Raw genomic sequence first — 24,704 nt, forward strand, 5'->3', positions numbered from 1 at the left:
CCCCCCCCCCCGCCCCCCCCAACTACGCACGCCCCTCGCCCTTCTCTGGGATACCAACCAATCATCTTCTTTCTAAGTAAATTGAGAACCAATAGGAATGCTTGTTCTTCGCGCGTTCCGGTAACTAAGGACCGGGTAACGGAGTTCTCCTCAACAGCGTCCGCAGAAAGTCTCCTGCTGCACGCGGATCTTCCCTAGCAACGGTAGATAAACATGAGTTACTACAGCATAAGGTGAGAATTACCGCAACGCTGCGTTTGTACTGCTGTGTTACTTGTTCTGTATCGGTATTGTTAGCTCGGGAAGCGAACTGTTAAGGCTTCTTTTATTGGGGGGGGGGGGGGACTTAAAAGAGTCGCCCACAACTTTCTCTTTTCTTTTTTTTTTTTAAATAAAGACACAGAAGTAGAGGCTAGGCTGAAGTAGCTAACGCTAACGCTAGCTTCTAGCGGGTAATAAGCTAGCTTTAACATTCCACAGCTGCCAGCTAGGAAAATATGACAGTTACCGAGAGTAATTTTTTTTTTCTTTATTCCAACGAAACATCCTCCGTGGATAATGAGCAGTGTGAGCAAGCGGGCACTTGTAACATCTCAGCACATAAATAGCTTCATAAGTAGCGGAATAGCCGGACAGTAGAGGAGACAAAAGAGCATTTTTAAGCTCGGTGAGGCTAGCTAAAGCTTTCTTACACTGTCAAGCTGTTCTGATAATCAACATTCACTTGTTTGACTGGAATACACACGAACGGATTGTTATAGTTTTATTTTTTTTTTTATAAGTAGTTTAAAGCCGAGCATTACCGTAAAACCGGTGCTTGTGTAACTGATGCGCTTCTATCATGTAATTAAATAGTAATAACGACGTAAAAGCGGGTCACGCATCAATGGAAAGGAGCTCATTTGTGTATTTTGCCAAACATTTCCAGGGAAATTCCATTAGCTACAGTCATTGTTAACATAATAACTAGAAACTTAAGCGATAACTTCAGAGATGGGCGACGATCGCAAGGAGGCAATTGTTATCTATTATTTATTACAATGCAACAGGCAATCTGCCCCATAGATCCACAGTCAGGCACAAAGCCAGTGAAAAAGGAAGCTGAGGCAGGAATACAGTAAACTCAGTGAGTCACAAGAGGGAAAAAAAAATTTAAAAGCAGCATGTTTGAACATGCCTAACTTTGCCTTTTTATGTGTTGAAACATTCCTGTAGCCACAAACCAAATGCCAGTAGGTTTCAGTCATCAAAACAATCAAGACACTTGTTGAAAACACACGTGTCATTATTCACCTTGTTTGTATGCATTCAATTTTTAGAACATTTCAAAATGTATTGATATTTATTCTTTGCTAGTGCAGAAGAGAGTGGGTGGCAGTTTTTCCTCTACTCTTTGAATGGCCTGCCGTCTTCTACACACCTGCCTACTTACAGATACAGTATGTAGTTGTTTTTGTTTAGTTTTATTACTTTTTTAGAAATGTTGGCGAGTCTTAATAGACACAAGTCAGAGATTTAGATTCAAATCGCACTTAAGCTGCACACACAGTGACTTGAGACTTGACTTGGACTCAAGCTTTTGGGATTTGTGAACAATTATTATGAGGTGCATTAGCATGAAGGAACCATCCCAAAAGCTAAGAATATTCCCTCCTGTGTCCTGGAGCGGGGTAGCTGGGGTAGCACATGACCAGGACCGGTACAAACTGGGAATTAACCTAAAATCTACATTGGGAGAAGAGTGGGGGAAAAGAATGACTTGGACTTGGAAGAAAAGTGAGTAACTCAAGCTTACAATGTACAAATGCCTGATAACCACACGACTCAACAGTTAATGGAATTCACCACAGTGTGTGTCCGCTTTGCCTGATCATGCAAACAGTAGTGTGTGTGCCCGCGCGCATAATAGGAGCTACTTTAGTCTGTTTTCAAGGGTAGGAGCAGGGGTCTGCTTTCATTGAGCAGTGAGATACAAATCTGTTGCCCCGACCCAGCCTTTCCTGTTTGCTCTTTATTCCATTATGATGACGGAATTTTATCGAGTTTTGGACTACTGCGTTCATCTAAGGCAAGACAAATAATCCTTTCCCATATGGTTTGTTTGAAAATTCCAAGATGATGATCAGAAAGGGAAAGAAAGTTGAATAATTGGGCATTTACACTCTTTCATACTGTCTTTTTTGATGTGACATGGATATAATACCACTATTATTTTATCAACTTTTACAGTTTTACTCAAAAAGTGCTGGCAGTTCTGCAGATTTATCCCAAAGCTCAGGAATCTGTTGATATTGAAATGCTTCCTCTCGGAGGGGGTGTTACGTTTCCAAACTGAAATGCTACACTTCAGTTGCTGATAGTTTTATGACACAATATTATTATAACTATTATTTGTCATAATATGATACAATAAGATACAACTTCACTGTCAGTTTTTGTCTGCCAACCGTGTGGTGTGTCTCGCTCCAAAATGAGGGCAATCCCTAATTGAGTTAATATTGGAAGATGATCATATTAATCAAGCCACTGGCATTTTTCCCCTCAAGTAAAGTGGTTGACCTCCGCTGCGGCGGCTTGGGACTGACATGTGATTTAGTGTGGTTGTCCACTGGTCTTTAGAACTGTTCCAGCTGGTCTTGAGTAATCTTCTGGAAAAGACGAGGAAAGCGTCTCTGGTCCTCTTTCTACGAGCTGAATGTTTCAGCTGCATGAATTTGAACATCCAAATGTTTCAGCAAAATGTTTACACGTATCAGTGCAAAATGACATCTCTCTCCTCAGGTTAGCAAAAGTTAATTGGCTTTAGTCTTTAGCAGCTGTCTTGTCAGGACTGTAGGCTGTGGGTGAGTCATGAGTGGAGCTGAGGGCCTCAAGGGAAAAGGTATTATTATCAACTCTTGTGTAGCTCATTTCCATCATTTGTTTGGAGCTCAACAATTACTCCCACAGGTGAATCATTCCCTCGCGTATCATCAGTTGACTTATGTGCCATTTTACCGCTGTCTCTCAGGACAAACGTACACAAACATGCTCTTCATTTACTCTGGGCTTTCTGTCTCTCACTGTTGTGAATAGTACGCAAAGCAAAAAAAAAACAAAAAAAAAAAGGGGGAGGCTGTTGTCTCCTAGCAACTAGATTAAGGTCCCCACATCATGTCTTGTTTTTAGAAGAGGCGATCTATATCCTAGTATATTTAGGCAAGGCAAGGCAAATTTATTTGTATACCACCATTCATACACAGGGCAGTTCATAGTGCTTTACAGAGGGAAAGAGAGAACTGAAAGTTAGAATCAGTTTAAAATCGAAAACGTGAATTAAAACATTCAAAAATCATTTAAAATCAATTAAACAGTTTAAGATCAATTCGACAGCAGACAAATCAGCATTAAATCAATCCATCAATACCAAATCACCCAGATCGATCCCAAATCAATACACTATAAGAAGGCTGCAGTAAACAGCAGTGTTTTCAGCCCTGATTTCAATGAGCTGACAGTTTGTGCCCCCCTCAGAGTTTCAGGGAGTTTGTTCCACAGGTGTGGACCACAGAAGCTGAAAGCAGCTTCACCCTGCTTGGGTCTGACCCTGGGGACGCTGAGTAGACCCGTCCCTGATGACCTGAGGGGTCTGGATGCTTCATACCCAGTCAGCAGTTCTGACATGTGTTTAGGCCCAAGCCCATTCAGTGACTTACAGACCAGTAACAGGATTTTGAACTCAATCCTTTGACACACAGGGAGCCAGTGCAGTGGTTTAAGGACAGGTGTCATGTGGTCCATTTTCTTGCTGTTGGTCAGGACTCTGGCAGCAGCATTCTGGATGAGCTGCAGGTGCTTGATTGATTTTTTTACTGAGACCTGTAAAGACACCGTTACAATAATCTAGCCTACTCAGAATAAATGCATGGACGAGTTTTTCCATGTCTTGTTTAGAGAGAAATCCTTTGATTCGTGCAATGTTTTTGAGATGATAACAGGCTGATTTAGTGATAGTTTTTATGTGGCTCTTAAAATTCAGGTCTGAGTCCATAACAACACCAAGGTTTTTAGCTTGGTCAGTGGTTTGTAGTGTAGTGTAGTATATTTAGTTACTTTTACAACATGATGGTATTACTTCTATTTTGATGAGGAACAACAATATGCTGACTGTGGTTGTGGACGGGAAATCAATTTTTAGAAGATATTTTTGTCTAGCCAGAGCTCAATAAGTCCCCGCCACAGCACATTAATAAGATGCCAGACATCATGTATGAGTCAGAGGAAGTGAGCTGTGATGAGTGTCTCAGAAAGTTACTGGAAAGTAGTTGGCCTCTTGAAAAAAAGGAAATTTGGGGATAGCAACTTGTCAGAGATTCTTTTTTTTGGGGGCGGGGGGGGGGGGATTTACAGCCAGTAGAGAAAACAGCATTTCCTGTTTAAGGAGTGTAGCTGACACTTTTTGAAGGGGCTCAAGTGAACCTGTTTCATCTCAAGGCTGCCACCCTGCGCTTAGACAAATTAATGGAAGAATATATGAAAAGTCAAGACTGGGAGGGCATGAAAAGAGCAGAGATCCAATTTCTGAGTGCCAGTCAATGCAGCCAGAGTTACCGTTACGTATAGGTTCTACTCCATCGGCCGTCTCTACAGCAGCCAGCAGCCCCTGCTGATGACGGCCTTTTGTGTACTTGCACTTTCAGATTCAGAATCAGTTTTTCTAGAGGGTGCAGAATTCGACCAAGGCATTTCCTCCTTTGCACAAATGATTTAACATTTCAAACATCATATAAAGATATAAATTGTACTAATGTAGTAACTTCAGGAGCACTTTGTAGAGCTCGTCTGATCCTGAAAACTCCTCTAGCCAAAATTCAAAGAGCTTCCTGACTAATAAAGCTGATACGTGCAGCAGTATTTAGATGTGTCACTTTCATACCTTTCCCTTCCTCGCTGAATCCTTGTGCATTGTGTGAAGTCATGGTAACAGCTCGAAGCCTCCGACCTCCATCTGCCTCAGCTCACTCCCCTGGGTGGGACGTCGCTACTGTGGCTCAGTGACATATTAGCAGAGATCTCGGTGCCTGCAGGGCTTAGTTGGACTGCACACTCAGTCTGGGATCTGGTGTTGATGAATATTTTTGTAAACCAGTAGATAAGATAGTCCTGGATTCCTGAAGCTGCTTCCATGGACACTATAAAGAGTGGGGGATCTCAACCTGTCTACAGTCGCTGGTCATACAGGTAGCTGCACACACAGGCACGCATACATGTATTCTACTATAGCAGTTGTTTGAGAAGAGTCTGGTCTGCCCTCTAAGACTTACAGTTTATTTGTCTGAGCAGGACAACTGGTGCAGACACGGCTGGGCTTTAGTGGTCCAAGCTAGATTGGTTTGAAAGGCGAGAGGATTACAGAGCGGCCTGCGCCAAGCCAGAGTTCACTAGTCTCCATCCCCCTGGCCCCTGAATGGCTGACCTGCTGTCAAAGGTGTGCCTCTTGCTCATGTTTCTGCCACCATGTCTTTATTTATTCAGAGCACCAGGCAGTGACTGTGCTGTAACCAGAGTTGGAGATTTGTGTGTGCGTGTGTGTGTCCGTCCAACGGGCCGGCTGCTTGGTTAGAAGACTTGTGTAATTAAGGATGCGCTGAGAGGAGCCTAAAATAACTGCTCCTGTGAAATGTGCCTTTGTAGTGATTTCTTGGTCTAGATAGCAGGCCAACTACGCACGTGGAATAGCTCAGGACAGTCACGTAAACTCCCGCGAAGCAAAGGCGTCTAACAGGTTTTAGACAGCTTGCGTTGACACAGGAATGCTTCTGGGACTGTTGGGTTGAGATGAGCCTGGTTTAGCACAGTGCACAGTGCTGCAGGGATGACGCATTTTGTTGGCCGACCTTGAATTTAGCATTGCCATGGGTCTCCTCGACAAAAAGCAAATGGAATTTTTAAATTGGATTTTGGATTATTAAATAAAAGATAAGCGTTAAAATACCTTTACGAGAGCGGGATTTGTTTCACGTAAGGACAGTCTTGGTTTCAGTACGGTTGGCACGCTCGGTGTCAGTCACTGTCTACTATCTGAACAGTTGCTGGTTTGATTTGGTCTTCCTTTGATGACTGTGTTTAAGTGTCTCTGAGCAAAATACTGACCCCTAATTGCCCCGGATGAGTAGGTTGGCATCACGACACAGGACTTTAACACCAAAATTAAGATTTGCACCGCTTCTGTCTGTGTCCCGATGACGTCATTCAGGCACTTGTTAGCAGCTGCTGTTAATAAGACTCAGAGATGCTCCATAATTAATGAGTGTGGCATTGGTTGATTGTGTGAAATAGATTGAAATATATTAAGTTTGTGTTAATCACAGACTTTATTCCAGGTATTTGATCAGAAGCTGAAGTATTTCCAGGTTAAGGGAAGAGTAATTGGACTACACCTGGACCTGCTCCAGTACCTGTCAGGATACTGAGCAGCACAGGAGCACTGCTGGTGTATCCCTCCTCACTCTCTTAGTACAGGATAGGCATAATCAGTTTTACACATCAGAAGATTTAAGCTCCATCCCAGCAGGTAGAGTGTAGCTCCCCGCTGAGAGAGCACTGATTTCCTCACATACGTTAGCGGTTGGTGTAGGTCGGCTGCCTCTCTGGTCCACTGATCCACTGGGAATTAAGCATATAATCTCATCAGGCCTCCTTTTACTCTGCATCCTCTCTACATTTGAAGCTAAATTGCTTGTGGCAGAAATGAGGTTCCGCTCATTCAGCTCTCAGATTTCTGTTTTAAGTGTCAAAGTAGAAGACTTAATTAAAGTGAACAGCCAAAATGAGACGATGATAAGATCCCTCTGGTTAATGCCATGCAGTTTGTTTTTCTCCCCATTAGCTTTGACATTTAAACTTAAAAAAAAGAGTCACGGGTCAGTTTGTCCTCCTTTGTACTCTGAATTTACCCCACTTGAGACTCATGTTAAGGAGTTAATAAACATAATATTTACATCAAATATTTCAATTTGGATATGCAGCTCTACAGAGACCGCACTCCACTGCAGCAGACCCCTCCCTCTGTCCCTCTGTAAATCTTAATAGTGCAGTGCTAAAGCCTCCAATTACCCAGAAGCTGAAGAACGGGCTGCCCGTCTTTTAATCAATGCTGGTGGAGGTGCACGCTGTTGACGGAGCCCAAATCTCCATGGTTACCGTGGTCTGACACACAAGGAAGGGACAGCAGTCCTTGTCTTGTCACCTAAGCTGTGACCAACTTATGAAACATTGATCACTCACAGCTGTGATGAGGCATCCATTGTACTTTCCAAGAATTTTTATGATAAAGTTCATTCAGTCTTTATAACACTCTGAAGGACCGTACCTCTTATTTTGTATTTAACCTGAGTTACAGCTGTCCGCTGACTGGACCGAAAGGATGACTTGCATCCATGTTCAGACGATTGGTCAGCAGTCGTACAGTAGAATGGAGGTGTCTCGTATTCATGTTCCGTGGCTTTGTTGTTACTTTGATTCCGGCTGCTGTTCTTGCTCCACTCTCTTATTGTCTTCCATCTCTCCCCTGTGCTCCTTGCTGCCGAACTGCCATTTTCCCTAAAGACCCTCCAGCTCTGCCAGCTTCTCATCTAATTCAACAACAAGGTAAACATTAATACACGACCAAACACACACACACACACACACGCAGATACCTTTTTCTTTTCATGAACCACCCGGTTAAGAGAGAATGTTGAATGGCAGGAGTGTTGATGGAAGCCTGGACTAAAAGCATGTCCATGGAGATGACCTGTGCTTCTGAGGACCTGCTGTCATGTCTGTCTTAGTTTGAATTGCTTTTGCAAACAAATTTCACAGGTAGCATGTCCTTGTCTGGCAATCCCCAGATCTGTTTTAACTATGTCCTGGAGCCTAGTTTAATCCCACTATTCACACGTGTGTGTGTGTGTGTGTGTGTGTGTGTGGGGCATGGAAACAGGCAGTCATAGTAATGGCCCAGCCCAGTGGGACGTCATTATTTCACAATTATTCATGCATTTCAATTGTTGAGTGAAGGGAAGTCGCTATCCACACTTCATGTAGCTGCAAGATTGTAGCAAATAGCACAAATGCATCAGGTCACACAACTTTATGAGGCAACTTTTTATCTTTCTTGGATGTTCGTGAGGTCAGAATGAGTTAAAATTCAAGAGTGATCGAAAAAGTCTGAGTGAGCAGGTTTTCCCTGATTATTGGCCATAATTTGGCAGCAACCTGTTTTGTAAGTCTGGGAATCATTTGGTTAAAAGCTGCTTCAGCAAAAGCTCAAGAAACCACGGGTCTGAAGCTTCGTCGGCCTCACCATCCTTCACCTCCCCAGCTCCCATTTGTCTGTTCTCTCTCCGCCCTGAAATACAGCGCTGCCACCATCCTGCCCTCCTCTGTGTCACCAGCACCTGTTCTCAGGCGCTATAATGGCTTCCCAGGTGACCTATTTGTTTGCCTGTGTCAGGGAGTGTGAAAATGGCTCATTTTAAGTTGGAAAGGACGAATCATGACTCAAGCCGGTGCAGGCTCAGGCTGTTTGTCCTCAGTTAATCAGTTTTTATTTTAACACAGGGGCACTAAAGGAGCTGAGCAGGCTCATGAAAGTACTTGTGGGTTTTTTTTTTTATATAATTCAGAGGTTTATAATTCAGTAAGATAGCATGGGACTTGAGATCCGCAAGTAGTGTGTATCATCACCTGTGCACTAGAGATGTGTAAAGGATATGAGTAGCTGAGATTGAAACAGGAATGAAGCCTGAGCTGAGAGAGTTACCTGATGAGGAGAGAGGCTCGCAGCACGATTTGAACCCCCCGCTCTGTTAGCCCATTAGAACACGACGTTTAAGGAATGACACAAAAAGAAGAACGTGGTCAGACATGAGACGTAGAGCGACTCACTCATGACCTTATCTGTGCTTAACCTGCCTGTAGGAGTAGAGATATTGTGGGTCTCTGTCTCAGGCTCTGACACTACCCTCTCCTGCTGTTGCCCTTCTCGCTCTCCTCAGTGTAGCTAAGCAACACGGGCCCGGCCCCTTCAGATAGTTGTCCAGGAAAATGCCCAGAGGACACACACTACACGGCATTCTCTCAGTTGGAGATTTGCCTTTTTTTTCCTCCTCCTCATTCTACTTCTCGTTCTTTCCCAAGTATAATTTGTGCACTCCTTTTTTTCCTCCTTTATATAATTTTGACAATGAGTTACGCTGTGTTTTATCAACAGGAAGTCAAATTGGCCTTCAGATTTTTTTAGAATCAGTGTTTCAAGTTGCTGTCACTAAAGGCTAACATTGACACAACGCTGTGTTGGATAGATAGTGATTCTTTTAAGAGCTGTCGACGTAGAAGAGGCGGTGACCTCTGTTGGTGTGAGAAAAATCACATTCAACAGCTTCACCCAGTGAGGCGATGAGAAGATGAGTGCCATACCTGTGAGTTCAGCTCGCAGACTGTAGACGTCACAAGTTGGTTAAACACCCCCGCAGTTCACACCCGCCTGGCAGTAGCTTGATTGACAGGTCGCTATGGTAAACACTTGTCAATCAAAGGTATTCGTCTGCTAAATCTTACACTTATTTATCATTTAAGCTCTAAATGAGAAAAGGATTTACAAAATGTATGTTATACAGTGTCTGAGAAGAACTGAAACTAACAATTGAGACAATAAACTCATCAGGAATATATTTTCTGATATAATAAACCCAGTGAGAAGTGGTAAAAATCTCCCAGACGCACTTTTGTGACTGATTTTATCCTGAAGGCCCAGGCTTCATGAGGTCCACTTTCAGACCTGAAGTTTTGATGCACTTTACAGCTCCCAGTTCATGTTTCTCCCTCTCCAACTCTCCTCCAACACCCCTGGGAGGCGTACATCACAGTTGGGAAAGTGGTGCTCTGACAGAGAGAGAGAAGTGTGTAAAGTCTTGAACCTTTTCCCTTCTTCTCTGCAGTGGTATAGAGGATGACAGCGCCGGTCTTATGCAGCAGAAACTGGAAAAACAGGTATGAAACCGAACTTAATTCAAAAATCAGCAATGCAAGTTATTTTTGCTTTTGCAAGACAGCAAGATTTTGCGTGAGACTGTAAGTGAGGTAATGTTGGTTTTACTGTGACTGCCGTGATTCATGGTGTGGGTGGGGACATATCCTCTTCTAACTACGAAATCTGAACAGTTTCCTTTCATCCAAAACGTCATTTTTCTCCCTCACATTGCCGTTTCATCCCTGCGAATGTCAGACCTTTATCTGAAACCTGTAGCACTGCTGCGACTGTGATTTAGGCTGCAAGCTAGCAGTGCCCCCCATTAGAGCAGGGGGGAAAAAAGAGGGCCAGATGGGTGAGCTAAAGAGAGAGAGCGGAGGGTTTAGTGGGGGGGGTGCCTGGCTTTGTGAGTGTGTTCCTGTGGCTGCAACACTTGAGTCTCCTCTTCTTACATAACTCACGAACACTGCCACCCAGGCACCAACGCCGCCACACATCTTAATTCATGTATGGGAAATAATTAAGAGCACTTGACACTGCGTACGAGATTATCAACCATTCATTCACAACAATGCCGCCAGCACTTTGACTGTGGCTGGATCTCATTTTGATCCCACCTCACAGCCTCTCTCTCTCTCCCTCCTGTCTCTGCTGTAGCACTAATGACTGCTTATGCAGTTAGCAACGGTGCCCCCCCACCCCACCCCACACACACACACACACACACCAGCACTCTGTTTTTGGCTGGGAGACAGACCCTTTTCTGTCAGAGGAGAACATAGTGCAGCAGTGCAGGCTGATGGTTGTTTTGTTTTGTTTTTTATAATCAAGAAGAGGAATGACGGACAGCGACAGGAAGCCGTGCCCAGTAGAGGGGCTGGTCTTTGTTGGAGTGCGTAGCCTCATCAGACTTAGAGACACGTGGGATCTTTAAAGCTTTTTCTTTAAGGAAACTTGTTAGATTTCATCAGGATGTCAATGGAGCGGGTCAGTAACTCTATATTTCTTCTTCTAATAGGTTTGGTCTTTGCTCAGAGATCTGAGGACAGTCTGAGTGTTGTCTTCTCCCTCTGACTGTTAACAAACATGAATTGTTAATTTTGTGTTTCCATCAGCATGTTGTTCATGACCTATTTTCATCTAGGTCACAATGTGCACAGATTCTTTGCAAACATGCCTTATTCTTCAGACTGTAAATAATATGAGTAATAAATTGGATTTAGGCTTCCCATCTTATACTTTTGGTCTGCATTTTCCATGTTTTGGTGTGGACAGGAAGCGCTGAGAAATCCTGCACTAGGTCACGTCCTGGTCTGAACATGTCACATCTTTACAAAGGAGTGGAAAATTACAATGGATTGGCTTAAAATAACTTTGTAGAGGAGCGGATTAAACCTACTAGCGAGGATTTAATTGTATTGTAATTAAGCTAGGCCTGTGGTGCAAGTAAATGTCAGTCATTTCACATGAATTTTTAAAACCTTATTCTCATAGGTTGTTGCTTCTGGAGTCAAACGGCAGAGTGATGGTCAAGACGCAATAACCAACCACTCACGAGTGACAGCAGGAGACGGAACGACTCCGGTTTTCAGACATTTTTGGAGACATTTTCAGGGTGCTAGCAGAACCGCTTCCGGCCCTTTCCAGCTCACTTAACGGCAATAAACAGAATTCGTTCTCCTCACTTTAATTAATGCGACCCGTGTGTGTGTGTGTGTGTGTGTGGCTCAGGGGAAGTGGCTGCAGCAGCACCAGGCTGAACGTTCTACCTGGACTCACAACAGCAGAATGTCAATGTTGTGGGACTAAATGGCTGTGTGTTTGCATGTTCACTGTGCTGCCCTGAGTGGAGGATCAGAGTTGGAGCAAATGTTGGTCCATCGTGAGATACCCTCAGACATATTAGGTGGATCCTGTCAGCCTGGGCAGGCATTCATCAGTGAATCCTGTCCTACGCCTGTCTAAAAGTCAATGAACGAAGGTCTAAACCTGCGGTTACCATCTACCGTGTCATTTACCTACTGCTGTGTGTGCAGTTATTTTTCAGTTATTTGCACACAGAACTGAAACCCAAGGTTTGTCTACAGAGGGCACTGCTGGAACAGAAGCAGCGGAGGAGGCGTCAGGAGCCTCTCATGGTTCAGCCCAACACAGAAGCTAGACCGCGGCGCTCCAGGACACGGCGTGGCGAGGAACAGGCCCCGCTGGTAGAGTCTCAGCTCAGCATCACCAATGACGTCATCATGGATGGTAAGGAAACGTGCGGTCAATGGTTCGTGATGCAATTCATGAGGGATAACCGCCATTTCAGCACATCCTCCTTGTTACAAAAAGAGAAGTACCAGTGGTACTTTTTTTTTTTTTGCAGAATCTTTAAGTTTTGACCCACCACGTCCAGATGCTAACAGCTAATGCTACCATTGACTGTGTTCCTCCTGCAGGCATTGATGGTCCTGCAGCATTTTTGGGATCAGAAGCCCCTGATAAAGGAATGAAAATCCAAATTCTGTCAGTGAGCCAGTCCAAGTCCCAGACTCCCTCTCAGGTCCAAACCCAGACTCGGTCTCAGCCTCCATCTCAGTCTCAGTCTGCTGCTCAGGAACCCGAGAGGGACGGAGACACCGAGTCCCTCCTGGAGCCCAAGACAGATATCCATGAACTGCTGCAGAAACAAGGTGAGTCCTGCCAGGCGACCAGCAGAAAGACCTCTTGATATGTGATAAAGGGCTTAAATACATGGAGGTTTATCGTCTCTGGAGGCAAAGCTCCTGAGTTGATACTGAATCATCACCAACAAAACAGGAGATGTTCCAGGCTTTGTGGTGAAGTTGAACCCAAACACATTGTGTGAGGAGGCAGGAACACAGAGGGACAGAACACCAGGGCAAACAGGGGAGGACTGAGCTCAGACGGCCCAGCTAAAGTACACGCCGTGCTAATGACATCACAAGAAACAGGTGGGAGAGTGTGAGGGCAGCAAGGCTGCGGCCGACGAGGACTAACGAACTGACAAGACTCAGGTGAATAACTCTGAAAAAAGGCAGGAACCAGAAGAAAGGAGCAACGGGGGGGGCAGGAACTGACCACTCAAAACCAAACCCCAAAGAAGGAACGAGTCCAGAACTACAAGCTCGCAACATGATCGGTTAAATTTATGAGACGCAACACACACCAACAACCTCTTCACTCCTGGGTTTGTTCAGTTAATCTGCTGTACAGCATCACACTCACCCACACTCACACACACACACTCACTCACCCACGAGTTGTTGTTTCCACTTCAAAACAGGCTGCATTCTTTTCCACAGGACCTGCGAGGCTACTTTTCATCCAGCGATGGAGGAGATGTGTCGTTTCGCTCATTGTTCAGTCACGGAAAAACTCGGAGAGAAAAAAGAACCGACAAACCCGTTTTCGGCTCTGGAAAATTTGCAAAAAATAAATAAATAAAAGCCAGAAATATGTGGCGAAAGTCCTGGAAATCTGCTTTACAAATACCTGCAGGCTGGAGTGTAGTGTGCAGTTGTTAATATTAATTTACTATAATATTTATGTGGCGTTACCACGTAGCGTAACAGAAATTATAATTAAATGTTCACCGTTGAGCTTTGAAATGGATTTCTTTTTTTTTATTTATGTGTAAACAGACATTTCAGAGTTGTCATGGCAACGCCCCTCAAACTCATGGAACCTGTCTGATAACGGTGTGTGTGTGTGTGTCTTTTTCTACCGTAGCTACAACGTGGCTTGTTACCACAGCAATAACGTCCCTCTTGTTGATGTCACCGCCATGAAGAATAGAACGCGTCCTCGGGAGTAGGGGGGAGCTTTTTTTTCCTCATCTTTCCTCACGTATTAATCAGTGTCATCAACCATTAAGCAAAAAGGAAAGCACACGCGGAAACGTTCCGTCACAATTGCACATTGTAAATCCGCCACCTGCTATCGTGCGGACATTTTTTTTTTCTTCGTAGCTGGAAGTGTGTGTGTGTGTGTGTGTGTGTGTGTGTTGTCCTCGCTGACATTTCCAGATGGTTGACTTCATGAGCCACTGGCTTACGTAAGTTTGTTAGGTGTTTTAATTGGAGCCCCGGAGTTCCTGTTACTGAGCCAATCTGTATTTCATGATGGCTTTGACACCCCCACACACACACCCACACCCGAGGCTGCTCACACATCCACGGCACACACGCGTGGCTGTGTCGTCCGTCATGTTATCCATCCACGACTGGAAGCTCTACTCCTCCAGCCCCTCACATCCCAGGATTCGCTCCAGAAGGAGCATCGGAGGGGTCTGTGAGAGGCCTGCATGCCTGATCAAGCAGCTTTACATCCGTGCCTCTAAATCACTGTAATTAATCAACTTCAAAGCTGGAGACTTTTGAACGTTACATCATAATTCGATACAAACGACACGTCAGTGTCATCTCTGGTCAAGCGATTCATTTTATGGTTTCAATCTGAGTGCAAGTGTTATATGAATACTAGAAAACTGAAGTAACCTGCGACTGCACATTGACGGAGCTGCAGCCAAGAGTTCAGTCTTGGCTGATAAATCCAGTTAGTTCCCGGCCAGTTATGCTGACGCCATGGATGTTTGAACTGGCTGAGCGAGGACGCAGATGCAAGACCCGCAGGTGACGTCAGCCTCCTCTCTTGATAATCACCTGAACCCTGCGGAAAATAACTTGCCAGCGTTGTGACACTCGGGGCCTCAGTTCCCACGCCAGCACCAGAGGAAGTTGTCAAAAGAGCAGGGGCGGCACTCAGTAAGGAACCCCGTATCTGGACCGTTACTTTGAGGCATTAGTGAGAGCGATGAGGAAGAACTGATGAGGGCCCCCGGAGAAGAAGCGAGACATCTTCAGGATCCATGTCGGAGTCCAGATGTCCTGGGTTTCAGCGTCCCTGGGTTAGTGTGACCTGGAGGACATGGCTCACTTTGCTATTATCTGTTGGCAGATAATAAGATTCTCTGTATCCTGGGGAGGATTTTAGAGAAATATAAATGCTTGAGGGCTGCACGGTGGTGCAGTGGTCAGCACTGTGGCCTCACAGCAAGAAGGTTCCGGGTTTGAGTCCCGGCTCGGGCGTGGGATCTTTCTGTGTGGAGTTTGCATGTTCTCCCTGTTCCTGTGTGGGTTCTCTCTGGTACTCCTGCTTCCTCCCACCGTCCAAAGACATCAAGAGGGGACGAGGCTGATTGATACTCTAAATTGACCGTAGGTATGACTGTGAGTGTGAATGGTTGTTCATCTCTGTATGTTGGCCCTGCGATGGACTGGCAACCTGTCCAGGGTGAACCCCGCCTCTCGCCCGTAGATGCTGGGATAGGCACCAGCCCCCCCGCAACCCTTACTAGTAAAGAATAAGCGGTAGACGACGATGGATAAACGCTTGTTTAATGCTGTAATTTGCTTCAACTACTCAAATATTGCATCAATTATTGAAGAAAACATGGAGAACAAACCTCTGGACGATTCCAGTCCCTGGAAATGAGCTGCATGACGTCAGGGGGATTCTGGTGCAGCTGGAGATCTCTAGAGCAGGGGTGGGCAATCGTGTGCCATGGAGGGCCGTGCGTATACAGGTTTTCCTTCCAACCAAACACTTTGACAGGTGATTCCACAGATTAACACTCTTCTTTGGCTGAAGGTGTGTTAATCAGTGGAATCACCTGTCAAAGTGTTTGTTTGGAAGGAAAACCTGCATACGCACGGCCCTCCATGGCACACGATTGCCCACCCCTGCTCTAGAACCTCTGGGTTTCACCTTCTTTTCTGTCTCTTGTGAATGACCTTTTTAACCGCGAAGATGTTATGGACCTTTTGTCTGGTTTTCCTTGCCAGGTCTGTCTGGCAGTATGAACTTTGACGAGTCCAGCGAGCACGAGGACGACGCAGAGGAAGAACAGCCGCGCTCCCTGTCCCCCAACGCCGACACCACCAGGCCTTCCTCGGCCACCAGCGCCAAGGACATTCCAGTGAGTGGCTCAGTCCGTTCACCCACAGTTGAGCCTGTAATCCTAATTGCAAAAATCCTCACCGCCGCCAGCAAATATTATGTACCAAGGCGGCGGCGGTGGCGTCAGTAGCTCACAAAAGTTCATGCACTGTTTCTACCCAGGAGGTGGTGACCAGCGGATCACCCAGCGCTGAGGGCTCGCTAATTGACGTGGCTAATTTGGAGGAGTTCGCCTTGCGTCCGGCTCCTCGTGGCGTCACAGTTAAATGTCGAATCACGCGGGACAAGAAGGGAATGGACCGCGGCCTGTACCCCACCTACTTCATGCACATGGAGAGAGAAGACGGCAAGAGGGTGGGCCGTCGCCCTGAGAGCTGTCGCTAACCAGCAGCGAGGCAGCACTAATACAGCAGATCCTCTCTCTGCAGGTGTTCTTGTTGGCAGGAAGAAAGAGAAAGAAGAGTAAGACGTCCAACTATCTCATTTCAGTGGACGCCACCGACCTGTCGAGGGAGGGAGAGAGCTTCATAGGTAAACTGAGGTAAAAAACACACTTCCTACTACGCCAATATTTGACCACGCTTTTAACCATTGCCGTCAGAAAATTTGGATGATTTTTTTTTGTTTGTTTCAAGAGTCCCCACCACGTTTCCAGCAGTAACATTGAAATCCCGGAGTAAAATGATAATCTCTCTACAAATATCACACTTACAGTCCTCACAATCACAGCGTCCGTCTCGATGAAGCAGTGCTTCGGATCTCGGTGCTTATTTGCCTCGTGGTCCATGGTGTCGTCTCAGCCACTCGCCTCCCGCAGAGGGAGAATTTAATATTGATCATTTTAACCTTCCAACACAGGAAAACAGGGCCCCATTTTTAAGAAATAGTCGATCAAAGTCTCACGTCCTGTGTGGCGAACAGCCGTAGTGAAGCCGTGTGAGGAATCCCCCCCTCATTCCGTGTCTCCTGCCAGGTCAAACCTCATGGGCACCAAGTTCACGGTGTACGACAACGGCACAAATCCCTGCAAAAACCCTGGAGCCCTGCTGGAGGAGAGCAACACACGGCAGGAACTGGCCGCCATCTGCTACGTGAGTGAAAGACGCAGCGTGCACGCTTCATTCAGGATGTGAGGTAACAATCTTCTCTGCCACTTAACAGGAAACGAATGTGCTAGGATTCAAAGGGCCGCGCAAGATGACGGTGATCATCCCGGGGATGAACATGAACTTTGAAAGAGTCCCCGTGAGGCCTCAGAACGTGAGTCCCCCCCGCCGCCGGAAGCTTCTCAGATCATCTTCATGTGTGCTTGTGGCCCGGAGTGAAAGATGCGACCTGGACTGAGCCTTGTTGTGTGTGTGTGTGTGTGTGTCCCCCCTCCAGGAGCAGGAGAGCCTCCTGACCAGGTGGCAGAATCACTCGCTGGACAACCTGATCGAGCTGCACAACAAGGCTCCCGTGTGGAACGATGACACCCAGTCATACGTGCTCAACTTCCACGGCCGCGTCACGCAGGCTTCAGTCAAGAACTTCCAGATCGTCCATGACAACGACCGTGAGTACTCCTCTCACTACACTCTGGACACACAGGATACTGTTCAACACTCCTTGTTACGGCATTATGTATTTCTTGGCCCCCCCCCCCACTGTTTTTCCCACTGGTCGTCTTAACGCTGACCGTCTGCTTGGCTCTGTCCCTCCAGCCGACTACATCGTCATGCAGTTTGGCAGGGTGGCCGAGGACATCTTCACTCTGGACTACAACTACCCCATGTGTGCTCTTCAAGCCTTCGCCATCGGCCTGTCCAGCTTCGACAGCAAGCTGGCTTGTGAATGAGCAGCCTGCTGTGCTCTCACGCCACCACCTTTCCTGCCCCCCCCCCCCCCCCCCAAAAAAAAAATCATCTGGAAGCTGACAGAAAACAGATATGATAGAGGACACCAGTCAGGGATGCTGGTGGTGCTCCAGTGGCTAATTAACAGCTTATTTCAGGAGCCATTTCACAAGTGCTGTCTCAGTATCCGTTTACCCAGCTGCATTTGAATGCACCATCCTCAGCTGGAGTCGGGCCTCCGGGTGCAAAAAAGGTCAGTCTATGACCACTGGGACCGGGTTGGCGCCCCCCCAAGCCGATCCAGGCCAGCGCGGACAGACGAGCTCATCCACGCAACGCAGAGTGAGATCTCACTCTACGCCTTTTCAATTACATAGCAAAGTTAACAAAGTGTCCTTCCCTCTGGCGCCACCTGCAGGACAAACTTCTAAGATTACATTCTAAAAAAAGTGCGTGGTTTTTTCACCCGCTCACCGTTACGTCCCAGAGAACCAGGAGTTGCTGTTTGGTTTGATCCGCCGCCTCTTGCTAATTTTCACAAAATGTTTATGATCACGTTAACTTTCTTACTGTCGTGTGTGGAAAGCGCGTTTTTCGCGACCAGCCCGTTTGGGTCTTCTTTTTGTGTGCGTGAAAAAGTGACTTCTTCTTCTTCTTCTTCTTTTTTTAAATCATGTGACTGTGATATTTCTCTTTGTCTCCGCAAGTTGGATGAAAGGAAACAAAAATGCTGAATTGCACATTTGAAGGGGATACGCGTGCGTGCTGTAAATAAGACGCCATGTCACGTCTCATTTGTTTTAATGTAGTTGATCGTAGAAAACTAAATATCATTTACAAATGTGTGATTTTAAAAACAGCCGCCTTGTGTTTTTCTCGTGAAGACGAAGTACAAATACTCCGATCATTCAGAGGTCTTTGTCCGTCGGAAAACTGCCTGTCTATGGAATCGTGAGGGGAACCCGTGAGGACACTAATATTTACTTTTCTGTTCAGTTTATGTCTGCAACTGTAAAAGTACAAATTGAATATATATATATATAAATATGTGTATTAACACATTTCCAGTCAATTTTAGTTACCGTCCAGTACTAAGTTTTCTAGTAAATACTTCCCAAAAAAAAAATCTATAAAACTGCTTCTGCCTGGCGGCTTGTTCCAGATGTATCAGCAGTCGAGGAAACACCGTTTCGTTCTTCGGTACTCAAATCAGGAGGAAAGTGTGCAATGACAGCGAGAGGAAAAGCATTTATGGTGAATATTTTTACTACAAGAGACTCCGGCGAACATTCTGTCGTTTCTGTAACAATCAGGTGCGTCGACATGGAAATATCCGTGCGCGTCACGGTAACGTAAACCTGCGAGCTGTTTTATTTTCATAGATTTGATTCACAAACTGCAAACGAGCAAAGGAAAAGTACTTATTTTCACCCCTGTTAAATAAACAAAATAAAATATTTTCAAAACTAAACTGCGTTTGAACATTTTCACGACTCGACTGTGCAAGAGAATTTTTTTTTTTTTTTTGTGCTGCCAACTGCAAAACATAATATTTGATCAACGTTTCAGGTCATGTGACTCGATGAGTGAACACTGATGGTGGGAAATTAGAACGTTTTTTACTGTTAAACTTCAATCTCGCTGGGCAGCTCTCTGTACTTGATGAGGTAGTACGGGTAGCACTGGCTGCTATCGAAAACTACAAACATGGTGGGCTGACCCAAGCTGTCCACGCAGGCGTCGTACAGATGGTACCGCTTGCTCTTGGAGCATAGCGGCGGGGGCCGGCGGTACTTGCTCTGTCCCACACTCACCTTCCCCACCAGGACTTTGGCCAGGAACATGTGGCGAACGCCGCCGGGCTCCCCCTTAGCCGAGAAGTTGTCGGACAGGGACGCAGCGGTGGCGAAGTAGGAGCCGTAACCGAGCGACGTCCCGTTGACCCCGGCCACGCGGGGGTCGAAGTTGTTGTGGCAGATGTCCTCGGCGGCGTCTCTGGTGGTGCCGTGGAAGAGGTGCCGCTCCAACGGCTCGCTGGACGCGCCGCGCTGCTTCTGCATGTACGCCTTGTGTCTGGAGCCGGAACGCCAATGATAACGTCAACAATCAACAACCTGCCTCGCTCAGGAAGACGCGGGTTCTCACTAAACTCCAGCACAAAAGAAAGTAAATGCAACTCTGAAGAAATAAAACGCAAACAAAAAATAAAAGCAAAGACTTTTCCTCACTTTACGTCTAAAACTCTCAATATCTGAATCTGATTTTCCTCAAGCGAGGTTTTCTTGTTTATTCTCTGTTCGTCACGAGGGAACGATGAGGTAAATTCGTCATTTACGGGCTTTTCTTTAGTAATAAAGGAAAAAAAGAACTATCAAATTCACGATGTTTCACAAGTGCTTTTCAGTTTGTACCAAATGTAAATACTCAGAACGTTTATCAGTAAATATCGGTTCTAAATGATCCTCCAGCTGACGTCAGTCTAAACTGGACTCTAAGCTCAGCTTAAAGGGGTGTTAGACCTTTGGTACTTGTCCCAGTGGAGCCGGTTCTGGACCTGCGTGATGCTGACGGTGTCCACTTTGGTCTCCGACAGACTCTTGTAGAAGAACCTCTGGACTCTCTGGTGGACCCGGGTACCCGGTGGAACCTCCACCAGGCAGTAGTCCTGCTCAGAGGCCAGATACCAGGCTGGAGGGTACCAGGAGCTGAAGTCCTCCAGGGGGTCTACGTTGAAGTTGTAGCCGGGGGGGTCACCGTCAGTCAGGGTTCCCATCCTGGGGTCAGAGGGGCGAGGTACCGGTCGCGTTCTTATGGAAATGAGCTCTGATTTAATAAAGTTCTTTCGAGCCTTTATGCCAGTTTTTGGCGTCACCTGGTTGCTTGGCAACGGATCTGCAGGTTAAGTTACCGTTAGCAGACACTTCAACATTTTCTTGTCAGCCCGGAAGCCATTTAAAGTGCACAATAAGTTAATTGAACTAAACTGTTTTGGTTTAAAAACAAAGGTAGCAAAGAAAAATTAAAGTACCTTGAAATACTGGGACGCAGTTTAAAAATCTACTCCGCTGTGCAGTAAAGCAGCATACTGGACGCGTACTACCTCGTTCAGATACATTTAAGGGGATTTAACAGAAGCGTAGAACCGATTCTGACTCCGGAGTGAAAAAAGGCGGGAAACCAACCGCAGGTGAGGCAGCATGGAGTCGGGGGCGCGGTAGGCGGGGCGGTGGCGGACGTCCCTCTGGAAGCCCGTGGTGACGTTGGTCTGAGTCATGGCGGTGAAGTCCACCTTGTACTCCTGCGACTGGATGGAGAAGCAACACTCGCTTTCCTTCCTGCTCATGTGGTACAGCAGGAGGGACGAGGTTTCCTGCCAGGAGACCAGGAAGAGCTGCAGGTACTCCATCGCAGTAAAGTACAGAGTACACAGAGTACCTGGTGTACTGCTGCCAGATGCACTCAAATACACTGAGTACCAGGCTGTACTATTGCCAGATACTATCAAACACACCAAATACCAAGTGGTTCTCTTGTCAGATACTATCAAATACACCAGATACCTGATTGTACTAATGCCAGATACTATCAAATACACCAGATACCTGATTGTACTCATGTCAGATACTATCAAATACACCAGATACCTGATTGTACTCATGCCAGATACTATCAAATACACCAGATACCTGATTGTACTATTGCTAGATACTATCAAATACACCAAGCACCAAGTTGTACTCTTGCCAGACACTATCAAATACACCCAAATACCCGGTTGAACTCTTGCCAGATACTATCAAATACACCAAATACCAGGTTGTACTCTTGCCAGACACTAACAAATACACCAAATACCTGGTTGTACTCTTGCCAGATACTATCAAATACACCAAATACCAGGTTGAACTCTTGCCAGATACTAACAAATACACCAAATACCTGGTTGTACTATTGCCAGATACTATCAAATACACCAAATACCTGGTTGTACTCTTGCCAGACACTATCAAATACACCAAATACCAGGTTGTACTCTTGCCAGACACTATCAAATACACCAAATACCAGGTTGTACTCTTGCCAGACACTATCAAATACACCAAATACCAGGTTGTACTCTTGCCAGACACTATCAAATACACCAAATACCAGGTTGTACTCTTGCCAGACACTATCAAATACACCAAATACCAGGTTGTACTCTTGCCAGACACTATCAAATACACCAAATACCAGGTTGTACTCTTGCCAGACACTATCAAATACACCAAATACCAGGTTGTACTCTTGCCAGACACTATCAAATACACCAAATACCAGGTTGTACTCTTGCCAGACACTATCAAATACACCAAATACCAGGTTGTACTCTTGCCAGACACTATCAAATACACCAAATACCTGGTTGTACTCTTGCCAGACACTTTCAAATACACCAAATACTTGGTTGTACTCTTGCCAGACACTATCAAATACACCAAATACCAGGTTGTACTCTTGCCAGACACTATCAAATACACCAAATACCAGGTTGTACTCTTGCCAGACACTATCAAATACACCAAGCACCTGGTTGTACTCTTGCCAGACACTATCAAATACACCAAGCACCTGGTTGTACTCTTGCCAGACACTATCAAATACACCAAATACCAGGTTGTACTCTTGCCAGACACTATCAAATACACCAAATACCAGGTTGTACTCTTGCCAGACACTATCAAATACACCAAATACCAGGTTGTACTCTTGCCAGACACTATCAAATACACCAAATACCTGGTTGTACTCTTGCCAGACACTATCAAATACACCAAATACCTGGTTGTACTCTTGCCAGACACTTTCAAATACACCAAATACTTGGTTGTACTCTTGCCAGACACTATCAAATACACCAAATACCAGGTTGTACTCTTGCCAGACACTATCAAATACACCAAATACCAGGTTGTACTCTTGCCAGACACTATCAAATACACCAAATACCAGGTTGTACTCTTGCCAGACACTATCAAATACACCAAATACCAGGTTGTACTCTTGCCAGACACTATCAAATACACCAAATACCTGGTTGTACTCTTGCCAGACACTATCAAATACACCAAATACCTGGTTGTACTCTTGCCAGACACTATCAAATACACCAAATACCTGGTTGTACTCTTGCCAGACACTATCAAATACACCAAATACCTGGTCGTACTCCTGCCACCTGAAGCCGTTCCACCAGTAGATTCGCCATCTGGCGGGGAAGTGCGGGTTACTCAGCTGGCTGTCTGAGTTCGCCAGCCGCCTGACGCCGTCGTACCTGGAGGGGTCGTCCAGCTCCATCTCCTCAAAACTCAGGAAGGGGTCAGCGCGGCTGTGGACGCAGAACCGGATTGTCAAGACGAGGCCAAACGAAGAGCTGGGACCTTCGCACTCACCTGTCCTTGATGTAGACGCCGTCCCTGGTGACGTCACAGTAGACCTTCTCCAGGGTGATCTGGGACGGGAGGCTGATGTCCACCCACTGGTGTGAGTTCACGCACCACAGCTGCCAGTGGAAGGGGTACGGCGTGTGGTGCATCTTGCACTTCCTCCCCGCATCACATGACCCTAAAAGGAATCTGTCGCAGATCAGGATGTCAGGTGAGTTCCAGGTGTGAAACTGAAGGGAGGCTTTGGACCGGCAGGGCTTTGGGGTATGGATGGCAGGTGAGACCCCCTTCAGGGCCGAGGTGCTGGTTTGACGCTGGGTGATGAAGACGGGCAGGGAGAAGATGGGGACCAGGGAGCCCAGGGCCGTCTCAGGCAACAGCGGCTGGGGGGAGCTCAGGGAGAGCAGGACGGGCTGCTGGACCACCACCTTGGGAGGAGACACCGCAGCTCTACTGGACAATGGAGTCTTCCCAGGCTCTGAGGTCACAGGGGTCAACTGAACAGCCAGGCTGTAGGGGCTGACGGTCCAGGCCACCTCCACCTGCTGGGCCTTCACTGCGTCCCACACTGGGAGGCTGGTGCTGACGTCGGCTGGGACCTCCAGCAGGAGCAGAGACGGACTCGGCATGGTGACACTGGAGGGTTCGGGCTGTGGTTCTGGGGGCGAAACACACTCGGACGTCCTCTTCATCCTCCTGGTGACCGGCGGGGTGGCCATCTTGACTGTGGGCATCATTTTTTAGGTTCAGGACTTTTTTAGGATTGTTGAACTGAGAGGCATTAGCTAGCTCCGTTAGCTCGCGCTGGTTTGATCCAATTAAACATTCGACGTCGATTAAAACAAATTACCGCTCGTGTTTCGCAGTTAACGAGCTCATTGAGCAGAAAGCGCATAAACCGGTTTGTTCCGGTGGGCAGCCAGCAGAAGCTAATGGTTCAACTCGAGCCTCGGGACAAAGAAGCCTCAAACACTTTTTGAGGACAGAAGAGAAGAAACAAAATGAACAATTCTAAAGTGTTAAATAGGTCAAATAAAGTTTAGCACCTGAACCGCGACCCGCGAGGAAGAGGAAGAGGAGGAGGACGAAGGGCCGCGATCAGCTGGGTTTGTTCCGTTGGGCCGCTGCGACGAAAACCACGGCTAAAAACGCAGTGTTAATATTTGTTAGTCCGTCGGGACGCATCGGTTTATCACGCAGTTGTTCCCCTGGAAGGAGACTCGCCTCTGCATGCGTTAACACTTCGGGTTTAACTTGAAATTTATCCAATTTAAATGTCATTAAATGTTTTCATTCATCATTCACGTTGGACGGCTCGTTTGATTTTTTTTTTTTAAATTTACTATTTGTACATTTTATACATATTTATTTTGATGCATGCATGTTGCACTCTTTTGGTGTATTTCTATTTTATTTTTAAAATTTATTTCTATATACCTACCTCTTTATTCCCAGCAAGTTTTAAACTTCACACCAGAGTTGTGC

General features: G+C 46.1%; 2 protein-coding genes across 11 annotated transcripts; one reads left to right on the forward strand and one right to left on the reverse strand.

Moving 5' to 3' along the window:
* Positions 1–119: 119 nt before the first annotated feature.
* Positions 120–19,918, forward strand: tulp3 (TUB like protein 3). Of its 5 annotated transcripts, XM_086201871.1 has the most exons (13): positions 4,667–5,220; positions 5,323–5,467; positions 7,588–7,629; positions 9,963–10,014; positions 12,082–12,244; positions 12,436–12,669; positions 15,844–15,977; positions 16,121–16,312; positions 16,387–16,499; positions 16,932–17,049; positions 17,120–17,218; positions 17,342–17,513; positions 17,662–19,916. In XM_086201871.1, exons 4-13 carry the CDS (start codon positions 9,991–9,993, stop codon positions 17,793–17,795), a joined length of 1,383 nt encoding a protein of 460 aa, XP_086057997.1. In that variant the 5' UTR covers positions 4,667–5,220; positions 5,323–5,467; positions 7,588–7,629; positions 9,963–9,990; the 3' UTR covers positions 17,796–19,916. The 5 variants fall into 5 exon arrangements, with proteins under 5 accessions (XP_086057996.1, XP_086057998.1, XP_086057995.1 ...); XM_086201870.1 differs by lacking the exons at positions 4,667–5,220; positions 5,323–5,467 and adding an exon at positions 120–233 and having other exon boundaries at positions 17,662–19,917; XM_086201872.1 differs by lacking the exons at positions 4,667–5,220; positions 5,323–5,467 and adding an exon at positions 338–1,439.
* Positions 5,023–24,507, reverse strand: LOC147262721 (protein mono-ADP-ribosyltransferase TIPARP-like). 6 transcript variants are annotated; one of them, XR_015112468.1, is made up of 8 exons: positions 23,226–24,507; positions 22,993–23,161; positions 20,976–21,163; positions 20,313–20,600; positions 19,608–19,866; positions 9,442–10,002; positions 7,352–7,613; positions 5,023–5,098 (listed from the first exon to the last, which is right to left on the reverse strand). XR_015112468.1 is itself a non-coding variant. In XM_086201868.1 (7 exons), exons 1-7 carry the CDS (start codon positions 23,954–23,956, stop codon positions 9,482–9,484), a joined length of 1,749 nt encoding a protein of 582 aa, XP_086057994.1. In that variant the 5' UTR covers positions 23,957–24,506; the 3' UTR covers positions 9,449–9,481. The 6 variants fall into 6 exon arrangements, 4 of the variants coding, with proteins under 4 accessions (XP_086057994.1, XP_086057990.1, XP_086057989.1 ...); XR_015112469.1 differs by lacking the exon at positions 5,023–5,098 and adding an exon at positions 6,366–6,645; XM_086201868.1 differs by lacking the exons at positions 5,023–5,098; positions 7,352–7,613 and having other exon boundaries at positions 9,449–9,534; positions 9,942–10,002; positions 23,226–24,506.
* Between the last annotated feature and the right edge of the window lie 197 nt (positions 24,508–24,704).

Source organism: Aulostomus chinensis, chromosome 4 (genome assembly GCF_037954235.1).
Source record: "Aulostomus chinensis isolate RoL2024-O1b breed Wild chromosome 4, RoL_Achi_v1.0, whole genome shotgun sequence".
NCBI lineage: Eukaryota > Metazoa > Chordata > Actinopteri > Syngnathiformes > Aulostomidae > Aulostomus > Aulostomus chinensis.

Excerpts from the sequence above, each read along its gene's own strand:
- tulp3 (XM_086201869.1), top strand. The coding sequence starts at position 5,165 with ATGGACACTATAAAGAGTGGGGGATCTCAACCTGTCTACAGTCGCTGG. Across the intron at positions 12,670-15,843 it reads TGAACTGCTGCAGAAACAAG|GTCTGTCTGGCAGTATGAAC; the intron begins GTGAGTCCTGCC and ends TTTCCTTGCCAG. Across the intron at positions 17,514-17,661 it reads GATCGTCCATGACAACGACC|CCGACTACATCGTCATGCAG; the intron begins GTGAGTACTCCT and ends CTGTCCCTCCAG.
- LOC147262721 (XM_086201863.1), bottom strand. The coding sequence starts at position 23,956 with ATGATGCCCACAGTCAAGATGGCCACCCCGCCGGTCACCAGGAGGATG. Across the intron at positions 23,162-23,225 it reads GGCGTCTACATCAAGGACAG|CCGCGCTGACCCCTTCCTGA; the intron begins GTGAGTGCGAAG and ends CTGCGTCCACAG. Across the intron at positions 19,867-20,312 it reads CACTGGGACAAGTACCAAAG|ACACAAGGCGTACATGCAGA; the intron begins GTCTAACACCCC and ends TTCCGGCTCCAG.